General features: G+C 37.2%; 1 protein-coding gene across 3 annotated transcripts in view; it reads right to left on the bottom strand.

Annotated features, from left to right (window-relative positions):
• ndrg3a (ndrg family member 3a) overlaps window positions 1-13,834 on the bottom strand; it is a 48,889-nt gene that overhangs the window by 11,648 nt on the left and 23,407 nt on the right. For 2 of the 3 annotated variants that reach the window (XM_067432315.1, XM_067432317.1), the window contains exons 2-3: window positions 11,671-11,744; window positions 6,587-6,619 (exon numbers count right to left, since the gene is read on the bottom strand). In XM_067432315.1, coding sequence (XP_067288416.1) covers window positions 6,587-6,619; window positions 11,671-11,727 — 90 coding nt within the window. In that variant the 5' untranslated portion in view covers window positions 11,728-11,744. Of the gene's footprint in view, window positions 1-1,667; window positions 1,990-6,586; window positions 6,620-11,670; window positions 11,745-13,834 lie in introns of those variants that run through there. The other variant, XM_067432316.1, reaches the window with a different exon arrangement.

Genomic DNA, 13,834 nt, shown 5'->3' with positions numbered 1-13,834 from the left:
CTACTTTCAACCGACTAGCAATTAGCAAATTATGATTCATGGCAGTGAGTCATAAAACTAAAAACAAACAGCTATATATGTCCCACCCAAACTCCATGTTTTAATAGAAAATACATCAATATGGGGAGAAAAATTCAGTGCATTGAGGCATGCCGATTGGAAAACTGTCTGGTGCTGGCCTTTAAATTTGTACGCGTCCGAATGTTCTCTCAGGGATAAGAGTGATCAAGGCCAGAGAGTGGGAGAGTCTGAAATGTAACATTTAAAAAAAAAAACTCTTTGAAACACACTCTCAATCTTTCAGACACACACATACACACATTTACACTCTGCATGTGGGTCTAGAGAGTGTGGAGAGTCTGGAAAGAGGGGCAGAATAGGAATGAGCATGAAAATTTTTTTACTAATTGAGTAGGACAAAAAGTGATGGGTCATCATGATTCCTGACTGAGTCAACAATTAGCTGTAGGAGGTGATCTAAACTCTGCAATCTATTCATCAAAAAGTATAAAAACCCTATAATATGATCTGATATCAAAAGCTTGCATCATCTTTCTCTCTGTGCTCTTCAAAGGGGAAAAAATCAGGATCGACTAGGGAGCATTGCAACGTCTGCAAACTGCTGTTCACAATAAAATAAAAATAAATGCTGATCAACCAGCCGTCTTTCTGGAGAAATTGGTAAACCAATGATGCTGCTGACTTAGCTAGTTAAGAAGCCCTGCGCGACACTACAAATCACAAATTCCAGGTCTTTTCAACCGGGAAAAACATTTCTTACATTCAGACAGTGCCATAACAACGAAATCGAAGTTGACACATTAAAAAAAAAAATCAAATGCTATTAGACTAACATAGGTTTTTAAATGGTTGATTATTAAATAATTCCCTTATATCAAGAATATGTGGCTACATCCCTGCATGCATTCAAACAGGGAGAAAGGACAATCAAAGCAGCTCTCTCTTGGGAAACAGAGGCTAAGCCAAGGTGTATGAATGAATACAAGCCAACAGTCTCAGCCTTTGAGACCCCCACCCCCGCTCCTCCAACTAATGGCATCAATCACAGACCAAAAGCCTGGGAGCCATTACACAGCACAAACTTGACGGCAGATAACTATTACACATATGCACACACATACACACGCGCACAGATCCCATACATAGATCTTAGAACACATCATCCATACTAATGCATTCCTAGAAACACACACAGTATACTCTCTACCACACCCTGCCAGTAATGCTAGCACATTTAAGTGCTCCAAATGTCCTTGATTTGCTTGACCTATCAGACAGTATGGTGGTCATCGGGACGTGTGCCATATTTAAATACACAAAAGCCTAATTTACCTGACAATCCCTCGACTGCACCGACATATCATTTTAGTGTAAATCATGTACATTTGAAGCTCTTTGTAACTAACGGTTTAGTCTCAGACTGGTTTAATCCGTGGTAAGGTAAACAAGCTGAGAGACGCCTGACTCGCATGACTAATGCAAGAAAACACACATCCCTCACTGGAAAGAATCACAGAGACTGGCTCACACGTCAACCACGACATACATGCGCATACACACATTTCTGCTAGAACATAGGAGGATGTCAGGAGTCAGGAGTAAGGAATCAGCCTCGGCTATCAGCTGTAGTGCTCTCACACACTCACCACTGCATTTCCAGTGCATGCATTCTGCTCCACATCCAGAACGGTTGACATGTTTCCACACACACGAGACAGTGACAGCTTCAGAGAGGAGACAGGAAGAGATGGGAGGATCCACGAGAGAAACACAGAGTGGCTGAAGGAGGGATGGAGGGGAACGGACAGGGAGAGCAGTAGCTAGGCAGAGATCCAAGAGGGAGGGGAGGCAGGAGGAGAGAGAGGGAGAGTGAGATAAATGAACAGAGGAGGTATGTTTTGAGAGAGAGGGAGAGTGAGAGAGGGAGAGACTGTTGAGATGCAGATAGAGTGAGAAGGAGAAAGAAGTGACTGCGGTTTGCGCTGGGGAGGCAGTGCTTGCTCATGCATACGGCAGCCCTGCCCTGATTGGACGAGGGGAAGTCATGTGGGCGGGAGGTGGCAGGAGCAGGGATGAGAAGGGTGGGGCAGACACATAGAGGGCAAGAGGGGATGATGCTCTCTACTGCACTTTATTATTAGTTTTTGGGTGGAGTCAACCAGTTCACAGCATCAGATTTAACAAGATAAAACATGTAGAGAAATATGACCTTGCAAATCAATTGATTTAATACATGTTATTCATGGCAGGATACCCAACTGTTTTTTTGTTTTTTTTTTTGCCTTAGAACAGTTTTGATTGTATAAAGTGGAGACCAAGACCAACACAAAATCCAAATTAGCATCTGGTTAAGACATACTTGTGTTAAATAATGGTGCATATGTCAGTAAACCTTAGTAAAATCATCTTGCATGATTAATTGAAATACTCTCCTCCCATAAATGTTGCGCCTGAAAGGGAAACTCCTACAAATGCATTTGCAATTAGGTCTGCCGCAAAAATAATGTAATTTTTTTTTTTAATTTGTCTTTAGTAAATCTTGAAAGTGTTTTTTAACGCCAAAAGACGGACTGGGTTGGTGCAAGCTGTTGGTAAATCTGGCTAATGGTTTTTGATGTCAAAGTTAAGAATATTTATTTTGAATATTCAAAATGACATATTAATAGAATAGTTATAATAATATTTTTAACTTTGCTTGTTTATTTCAAAAACAGTGTGTCCGTGTGTGTGCACCTACTTAACCATATTGTGGGGTCAAATTTGCACCCCCAAGTTAGCTAAATTTCACAAAACTTTCCAAAACCTCCACTTGGGGATGTTTTTTGTTTTTGTTTTGTTTTTAACAGAAAGTATTCTGTTAGGATTAGGTTATAGTATTTATACAAATAACTCACTGTATGTAAAGATAATAGAGGTCTTTGCTAGCCATCTACCCATATACACTATTGTTTTTAAATACACACATACATATTCCTGCATATGAATACGTCAGGTGTATGTTCAGTTTGTTAGTGTCCTTGTCTGCCAGCTGGTCTGTGTTCCTAGTTAGTTTCCATGGTTGTTTACTGAGATCCACACGTTTCCCGGGTCAGGCTTGTAGAGGGAGTTTGAAAGACAACCGTTTATCCCGCCCCTCGGATGGAGCCCTGTCTATGGTGAGTTTCCAGACCAAACATCTTGATGTGGGTCTGGCTTGTCAGGCTATTCAACACATGATCTATGGACACATACATCTGATTAACTAACAAGGTGTGGACATTTACCATGACTGTGCATCTTCTCTGAGCCAATCAGAATCATCCACCTTTGCTGTAATGATGTGGATAGACCTTGAAAATACTGTTTCAAATGTTGGGACAATTGTATGTACGGTACAACGAAGATGGGACGAGACAGGAAGAGAGGGAGCGCGGCCTACAAACTTCTTGTGAGACTTGAAGCTGGCTTCTGCTAATGAAACTGCAAACTATTCTTCAGTAAATGTCTCTAATTAATTGCACTCCTGACTCTTGGTTTTCATTTTTCACCTCTGACCTTGGGTCATATACTGTTAACCAACTGTTAACCACTGACAGTTTCGCCAGTTCTTGGTTTGGTGTTGTATACGGCTTAGTAGAGGTTGTGCTATATTTATTCTAGTGACTTCCTAAATATTACCTTGTTTAATTTATTAAATTATTAAATTTATTATGTTTTTGCTTGATTATCTCCATTCATTGCAAACACTGTTCATGACAGCATATGCATTTAGACCTGAAGACTCACCAGTTGAGAACCACAGGTTTATTGTATAATTACATACAAATAATTACTCAGTCAAATGAGCCATTAATTCAGCACAACAAGAACTACACCTATCAGTGCCCTTGGATTTACAATAATGTTTTTTTATGAGTTTTTACCACTGCAATAAACACTTCACAGTTGCAGAACACACTGAAGGAATTATGACCTAGCAGAGGAACAGTGCGGTATATCATCTGAGCGATCTCTCTGCGGATCTTAGGCTCTGATAAGTTATTGATTTGCCTTGCTTCCATTTATTAGTAGATGAGGTTGAAACAAACACAATCTGAGAAGCCATAGTCAGGGAAAGCTAACACAACTGGAGCTGTAACACATAAGATAAAAGAAGTCAGCATTTGGTGAATGGAATACAGAAATGCGCTTATAAAGGTATGTACAGTGTTTTGTATTTGTGTAACTGCCATTTAGCTAAAACATTATTCGGATTAAACTGCTACTTAAAGGGTAAGTTCACCCAAAAATGAAATTTATGTCATTAATGACTCACCCTAATGTCGTTCCACACCCGTAAGACCTTTGTTCATCATCAGAACACAGTTTAAGATATTTTATATTTTAGGCCCAGAGCATATGCAGTCTATGCACACTATACTGTCCATGTCCAAAAAGGTAATAAAAACATCATCAAAATAGTCCATATGTGACATCATTTGGTTAATTAGAATCTCTTGAAGCATCAAAAATACATTTTGGTCCAAAAATAATAAAAACTTACGACTTTATTCAGCCTTGTCTTCTCTTCCGTTTTCCTCAAATAAAGATTCAAACGGTCATGAAACAGTGAATCGATCAATGATTCAGATCACCAATGTCATGTGATTTCAGCTGTTTGGCAGTTTGACACACGATCCAAACTGCTGAAATGCTGTATTTTTTGGTGAACTATCCCTTAATTAAAGAAGTAACATGGATTGAAAACCCTTTATTTTACAGTGTCCTTATTACATGTTACATTTACTTACTGTAATTATGCAATCTAATTCAAAACCAAACCCTACTCTTATCCCTAACCCTACAGTAAGTACATGTTGTTAATTAATATTACTCAGTATTTAAATGTATAATTAAACTGTAAAAAGAACACCTTACAATCAAGTGCAACCTATGGTTTTATTACTTATTGATGGACCTGCAGCTTTAGTAACGTCTCAGTGAGCAGTCGTGCGGCGTGTGCCGTGTCCGAGTGACCTTCAGGCGAGCATACACACCAGAGGGCAAAATGGACAGACACAGCCTTATGAAGGCCTTTCAAGACTGACTAGAAACTTCCTTGTTCCTTGAAGAAACTTCATAATCAAATAAATTTAATTTATATTAGAAACTACTCTGAAACTATCTGAAAATTGACACAGAATAGCGATTCAAGGCATTTGGGTTACAATTTTACATTCCTATTTGATGGCTGAGACTGAGAGAAGGTCTCAAAGAACTGGAGATAAGAGATTAAATCATGTTATAAATGTTTCTTTTCTACTGAGCAGTGGTATGTTGCTTGTTTAGAATATTATCTTATACATTAATAACACTGTATTACAGTCAAGGATATGATTTTGTCTACTCTGAGCTTCTGCTGCCCTCTACTGGATGAAACAGTCTCTGAACAATGATGAACCTGTTGTGATGACTTGCAGTATTCACACTACATGCTTCGGCTATTACTATTGGCTAAGAGCAGAAGGAAAAATGGAGTCTCCAAAATAGGGGCGCAGAAAGCTGAATCCCCAACTGAGATTCTGTGGGGCCATTCACAGAGTGCACTGCATTGGTTTATATATATATATATATATATATATATATATATATATATATATATATATATATATATATATATATATATATATATATATATAAACCAATGCAGTGGAATGCCTTCTCTCTGAATGGCCCCACAGACTTCATTACCTCTCTTTACCAGCAGAGAGCAGTCACTCCTTAAACCTAAGGCATCTCATGCACATGTAGGTGTTCTGCAGCACTCTGTGCTGATGTGAGATTGGATTGGCTGGCTTGGTGTCAGCCCATCAACTGACTAACACTTAATGTGTGCGCACTTGTGTATAGAAGCTTGCTGAGTAAGGAATACTAAAGCCACTATATAATGTAGACCAGGTCATGCCTGATTCTGAGCATGCTCACTTCAACAGCTGCAGGCGCTATATTTAGCTCATCTGAGACCCCTGCTCTGAAAGAGGAGAAAGTAATTCACGAAGATGCATTTCCGTTTCCTCATTGCTACAGAGACATTAAAAAAACCCTATCAGATATGAATTTATAAATTATGTATACATCTATATTTCAAGATATCAACCACCATCATATCATCTATTTTCAATAGAATGGATATTGATCAATGTGGATAATCAAGATATGCTTTACATGATGCATTAAGTTATTGAGTACCTTCTTAAGTTAGAACTACAATTGGCAATAAATTTACTTATTTCAAATAAATAAAATCAGTTTATGGCTGTCTGAGCTGATTAGCAGAATCCTCTTGTGACCGTTTGAACAAAAACCCGGTATCATCAAAGCACATATTCATATATTCATATCCTCCAGTGAGTCTCATTTCAAAATCAAAATAGGAAGTTTTTCCCAAAATAACACCTTTGATACTAAAATATGAAGGTTGAAACACCCTAAAAATATCTATAAAATCACACCACTGCGATTATAGATATTTTTGCATCCAAATCTCCAATTAGCATCTAAGAGATAAAACTGACGAGTGAAATACATTTAAGATAATATGTCTTACCTGACAGTCAAAGTCTTGAAAGTTCTGAGAGTTCTGTAGGAAAAAGAGATGATATTTGATTATTCCTTACTCAGAGACTCGCATAAAAATGTCTAACAATGTTAAATATTGATCATATCATCAATTATTCTCTCCCAGCCACTGCTGCTCTTTATATTGACACCACTAGATGGAGTGAGAGGTCAGTGAGTCTCTCCAGTTCACGCATTTACCCCCGGTTTCACAGACATGACTTGAGCTTGTCCCAGACTAAAATGTATGTTTGAGTTGTTTTAACTGAAAGAAGCTTGCACCGAGAGATCTTAAAATATGTCAGAGCCATTGTTTTCTTTACTAAGGCATGTTTATAAAAGCTTGTTAAATGTCCTAATTGAACTAAGGCCTAACCCTGGCTTAATCTAAACTCTGTCTGTGAAACCAGGCCATGAATAAAGAATGAATAAAGAAGAAAAAAAACACAATGTCATAATTAACTCACCTTTATGTCTTAATGCTGATATTTTTTTCATTGGAACACAAAAGTAGACAATTAAGAATTGGAATTTGTGCAGAAGGTGTATGGATGATAAGACTTTTTATAATGCATTTTGGTGTTTTATGGAACTTGACAGCTGTTCATTACGAACCATTGCAAAAATCGCATAATTCTTTGTATTTGAAATAACACCCACCTGCAAATGTAATGAAAAAAATTATAAAGTAGTAGTAATAATAATAATATTAATAATGAACTTTAAATGTGTGTAAATATTATCTGAAAAAAATTATACAATTATAATTATTACAAAACAATTCTATTAAATTGATTTTAAATCCTTTTTCTACCCACTATGCGTGTAGTGTTTAGAACCTGAATGAAATGAAATAATTTCTAACCAGTATTGTCAAATTTGATACATTAACGCATTTAAAAAAAAAATTGTTTTAACCCTATGGCTGCTCTATGGTTTAGCCCATTCATTAGTTTCAGGGGAGAAGGACCACCCACAAAACATTTGTCCTTTTCCCTAATTGCTCAGCACTAATGGGTACATTTACATTTCTATTTTTAGAATTTTTTAAATGGATGCTGTGCGGCAAAAACTAATACCACGATTTAAACAGAGAAATGACGCCATGAAAATTCCTGCCATAAGGGGCTGCAGGTAGAAGAGGAGTTATTCTGGAACGGACTGAAAAATATCTTTCATTGCGCATAATATTTTGGCACCTCAACCCCATTGCTATCCTCTAAATTTCATTATTCCACTTTTTCTCTTGCTTAAACTATTTCACTTATATTCCACCCCATCCGTCCCTTTTCCATCTCCATTTGTTTTCACTTGCTACAGTAACTCTCACATGAATTATTCAGTTTGATGAAATGAAAAAATGCAGGGGTAGAGAGGAACTTTGCCTCAGCTACAGAAAAACACAGACCTCTAATACGAAGATCTTTGGAGACAAGACGAGCATGAGAGCGTTTCCATGTGACACAGATGAGTAATAAAGCATGTGTGCCTGAGCATTACAATGCATTAAAGAGCTCATGATTTGCATTGCACTGCTGTGATTGGCTGCTGTGAGACTTCTGTGTAAACGCCCACTGCTGTGATTGGCTGCTTTGAGACTTCAGTGTAAACGCCCACTGCTGTGACTGAATGACATCTTTGTATATGAAATAGTATAACGTGTAACCCTCAAAAACTTTTAGAGCGTTTTTACTATTACAGTTCTCAAGGTTAACTAATCGTGAAAAGTGTTAATTATAGCATTATATTTAGAATTTGGCATGAAAGGTTGTAGTGATGATCATCAACATATATGTTGAGTGTATGAATTGCAACTCGTTTTCTGCACACTAATGAATTATTTCATCATAACAGTACAAACACAATGTAAATAAGAGATTTGTTGCTTATTGTGGAAGTTTTGTTTTGAGTCCAGAACTCAGTCACTGATAAACAGCTCCAGCAATTTCGCTTCTTTGATCGTTTTCTATATATAATTTAAAATCACAGTTATATAGTGTATTATTTTCATCCTACTAAGGGAGACAATGTGAAGTTGACCAAATAATCACTGGTTTGATTTACTGACACACAGACAAAAAATATCTGACTGTACATGAATCATTACATATCAGAAATCACTGGTCATAGATGACTAGAATTAACAGTTACTTACATGTTGCATTAATGTCGAGTCTATACCGTAAAAAGTCTTTTTACATAGCCTGTGCCAAAACTGCGACTGATTTACCAAAGAATCCACAGTGAAATGTACAGCATATAAATAAATAATGCTCAACTGAGACATTCACATTGTTGAAAATAAATAAAATAACCACATTCCTAGCATTAGGATCCTTTGAAAAGTAATGTTGATAGGCACATCTGTTTGGCAACAATAAGAGCTGTTTTCGGACTAACAAGGAAGTTCAGTTATAAAAATTAAAGGACATTTTTATAGTATGATGATCTCTTACATGTCAAGAGCTCAAGGAAAATGTATTTCTTAGTTCATGACCCCTTTTAAATAAAATATTAATATTAGGGCTGTCAAAATTATTTCATTTTAACGGCACTAAATTTAAATGCGCAATTAAAGCAGAGTGCATGTTATGTTTGATCCGTGGCGTAGCCCGTAGTTGTAGAAATTAAGATAAGCCATAGACGTAAAATATGCAGCAGCAAACATTAATAGGGAAAGAAAAGGGTTAACATTAATATTACTATTCTAAACCAAAAGTGCAGTTATTGCCTACAAGCTACCATATTTTCTGTTTAACTTTTATTAGACTCCAGGTCGAAAGAAAAGTGAGTTTTTACACTGAGCACATTCTCTGCAGTCCGAGCGCAATGCGTGACTACACTGCAAGCTCACTCTCGCTCATGTCCGAGGTAAATCATTAACACCATCACCGCTTACTGTACATGTTTTAAATACATTATAATTGGCTAAAATGAATACACAGCAGGTTACTTTTCTGAACAGGAGAGCTCCCAAGTCCGTGTCTCACACGGTTCACGTGAATTGCGGCACAGTTAGGCGTGCACACACACACACAAACACACAAAATATCCTCATTTCAATAGGGAACGCGCATCTCTTAAAGGGGCCACACTAGGGATGGGTACCGAAAACCGGTATTAAACGGGCCCCGGGGGTGAATTTTGAAAGACCGTTGTATCGATAAGCTCGGACGTTATCGGTTCTTCTGTCGGTACTTTAGAAAATACACGTGACGAGAGAGAGACCGACCACGCGCAAATCGACAGAGGACAGAACTAAACAGTCAAACATAGCCTGGTTACACTTTAGATCTGTGATAGTCTGATTTTATTTTAGATTTTGGCTTCCAAAGATTAAAATAATAATATTTATGTCTAGCGCAACTTATGTAATTCCCTTTGCAGCAGTAGCCTACGCAGTCATTTCTCCATAAAAACGCAATGACAGAATCAGCACGATCAGAGATTGTTGTAAAATACAGTCTAGCTACTGTTGGTAAATTGTGGGATGCGTTTTAATAATAAAAAGAGCGATTAAAAGCACAAAAATGTGCGCAAGAGGCTGTTCCCAAGTCGGCGAGCGCGCTCCGAAACACCCCGCAACGAGACGAGCAAATTACACTTTCGGTTTCACACTCGCGCCTAAAGGATCAAATGTACACAAACATCTATGTCAAAATGACCGGCTTGGAGAGTCTCTTAAACACAACAGTTTAACAGTTTTAATTTGTGTCTAAAATGGACGTAGTTATTATGGATATAGTCAGGAGAAAGTGTAGTGTATCTGCCTATTATCAGTCGCCTAGAGCTGCACATCTGTCTTAAAGAGGCAGTGGTGTTAATAAACATGCTGATGAATTACTCCGAATTAAACAACCAAATGCAAAGAGAAAATCCCTCACAGCTCTTGAATTATTACCATCAGCTTTAATACGCATTATTTTGGCGATTTATGATAAACTATGCAGTGTTATTTTACTAGAATTCTTCCTGAAATGAAAGCACTGTATAGGTCTATATAATGTGTATTTTTGTTAATTGTGTGTGTGTGTGTGTGTGTGTGTGTGTGTGTGTGTGTGTGTGTGTGTGTGTATATATATATATATAAAAAATCTCAAAAAGTACCGATAAGAATACTGTTAAAGTACCGGACCGATAAGCAGTATCGGTAAGAGTAGTAATACCGTTAAAATCTTAACGATACCCATCCCTAGGCCACACTATATTCCTACTCGTGCAATATGGACCCCCTCCAGGTATGGTGTGGTACTGGTGCGCTCCCAGGTCCGCACGACAGCTTTCACATTATCAATTTTTCATACGAACTGTGCCCTGCTCTAAACTAAACTGCCAGTGTAAAAACTCCCTTTATTTACATTCTTATAATGAGAGAAATCACTGCTTATTCTGAATTTTTAACTATAACTGAACTATTACTGTCAATAGAAATAAAACAAAGAAATAATTTCTAACCAGTATTGTCAAATTTGATACATTAACGCATTTTATTATTTATTTATTTGTAACCCTATGGCTGCTCTATGGTTTTTGAAAATTTTGGGAGGAGTAGAATTTACATGCATGGCTTCAACAACCAGATGTATTTACACTTGTCCAGTTTCATCTGAAATGCGTCCCAAACCTCCTGAAGTGTTTGGATTTTAAATCAGTCTCAAAAGCTTTTCAGAGGGCATTTACACCTTGTTTTTCCACAATAATTTGCCTTTACTATTATTTTACTATCATACATTACTATTATTCTAAAATGTATTTAATAAAATATAAATAATAATAATAATAATACAAATTAAAAATAGTACTAATAAAAAATATGTGTATGTCTATAAAAGGGTAGGCTAGGGTCTGTTAGGTCTGTAAATAGGGCATGTAGAAGAGGTGTTTGTTGTGCAAATCTGACCAAAAGATATACACAAGTATACACTATAGACACTAGTGAGCTAAAGATTGTTTATGATTGTGTAAACAGTAGATAGATATACTAATGTGTGTGTGTGTGCGTGCGTGCATGCGTCTGTGTATGTCTGTCTGTCTGTCTATGTGAGGTCAATGTTTCTGATAAGTTTCTCTCACCTTGTAGGTCAGCAGAGGCTTGATCTCGGTCAGCTGAACATCTTGCAGCTCATCCATCTCTGTGTCTGTCCGCACTACAAAAAGAACAAAAAGCACATTCATGAAACACAATACATGACCAAAACTATTTCTTATTAAATGTAAGTAATAAACAATGTGAACACCATCCGTTTCAGTTAAAGCTGATCTAGTCTAATAAGGTCCAACAAAACCAGACGAATCACGTCGCGTCACATTTACCGGAGACTCACCTGTGTCAACACAGAGACTTTGTACTGAAATTCTGTTAATAAAATACGCTTTGCGATGTCCTTAGCAGAGTTCTAATAATTTCCAACCTTGTAATCAAGCGCAAGTGTAGTCACCTTTTTATTTTTAATTAACCTGGCTGACCTGAGATTGGGTATCAGCCCACAATAGCTTTTAGTTACACACTCTCGGTAAACAGTAATAAAATTTGAGAGCCAAAGGGAATGTCTCTACAATTAAATCTGCTCTTTTCTGTTGCCTTGGGAACAGAGATGTTTGGATGTAAGGGTACAGTCTACTAGCTAGTTAATATATAAATGTTGCATGATTCTGGTCTGCGATTACAATTCTGAAGGCTAATTTATATGCAAGGATCAGTTTTTCAATCATTTTTCCAGTATAATCACTTCCTATATTCATTTTAAGGACTGAGACAGGAACGATCACACATATTGTTCCTTATTTGCATCCCTTCTGTTTGCACTGGCTGCTAATGAGTGACTATGCAAATTAAGCCCCATGATGTTTTTTCAATCTCCATTCAAGGTGAGACCAACAGAAATATGATGAATGATCAAATACTAACCTAGAGGCAACAAACATGTGACATTCGGTATGAATGATGTGCTTAGAGAACTGCTGAGCTCATGATGTAAGGTGGAATGACATGCTGACATGGCTTAACCCACTTCCACTAGCCTCATCTGTCTGCTGTCACAGTCATTCCGACCTTCCTGACCTTGGGATGGGTCTAAACGTGACTGGCTACTTCAATTTTAACGCCTTCAACGGACCGAAGGACCACCATAATTGGTGCATAGATAAGCAAAATGTGGTGAAAATTTGCAGTTTGTGCGTTTTTAAAACATTTGAATCAAGATTTTTGGTTGGAATTGATAAGAATACACTATATAATTTATACTACTTAATTTAGGGATGGTTTAGGGAGGGATTATTTTTCTTATGCTCACCAAAGCTGCATGTATTTGATCAAAAATACGGGAAAAAAAACAGTAATGTGAAAATGTTTTACACAATAGTTTTCACTAAATTATTTTACCTTTTATTTGATCATCACTACATTTATTTTAGAAATCATTCTAATATGTGACCCTGGACCACAAAATCAGTCATACATCGTATTGGTATATTTGTGTCAAAAGCCTATATTGTATGGAGTCAAAATTATAGATTTTTCATAATCCATGAAGATATTTAGTTAATTTCCTAACATAAATATATAACAAAAGTATTATTAATAGTAGTAATATGCATTTCTAAGGACTTTAACATTTGGATGACTTTTAAGGCGATTTTCTCAATATTTAGATTTTTGCTAGTCTGGATGCCAGCCGAACCCACCCCGCCCACAACATTTGAGCTCGGGCAGTTCGGTTTGGACTCGATCCATAGAGGAGTGATTATGCCCAAACAGAAACTGTTCGGACCAATGAAATCATCAGGGCGGGCTTTAGATGATGATGGACAGATGATCAACAGTAACGTAATCATGCACGTCATCAAAGGCGCTTGGATTATACTTGTTCAAATCCTAAACAGAGAGCTTGTTTGTATATGCATTCACCTGCACTATTTCTCTCTGAAATGATGATCATGTTGGTAAGTACTCCGTGTTCTTTTTTTTTACAACACCGGCAAAGATCGTTTATTCTAGCGTGCGTGCAGACAAAAGCTTGGGGGGGGGGATGTCTCTAGAAAAAAATTGCGTTTGGGGGGTAAAATGTGTGTTATTTTGGAAAGGTTGCCTGCTAAAATTCGCATTTATGGGTCTATATATCACATAATAGTCGCTTCAACAAGCGGACATGGAAAACCACCCGCGGAAAAAAACTCCCGTGGACTTGGCAACACAGTGCAGTTGAGCTCTGTTGACATTTGACAGCTAACGTTAAGT

This window comes from Pseudorasbora parva, chromosome 22 (genome assembly GCF_024679245.1).
Source record: "Pseudorasbora parva isolate DD20220531a chromosome 22, ASM2467924v1, whole genome shotgun sequence".
Taxonomy (NCBI): Eukaryota; Metazoa; Chordata; class Actinopteri; order Cypriniformes; family Gobionidae; genus Pseudorasbora; species Pseudorasbora parva.
The sequence above is the reverse complement of the archived record's forward strand: the minus strand, read 5'-3'. Positions and strand labels throughout refer to the sequence as shown.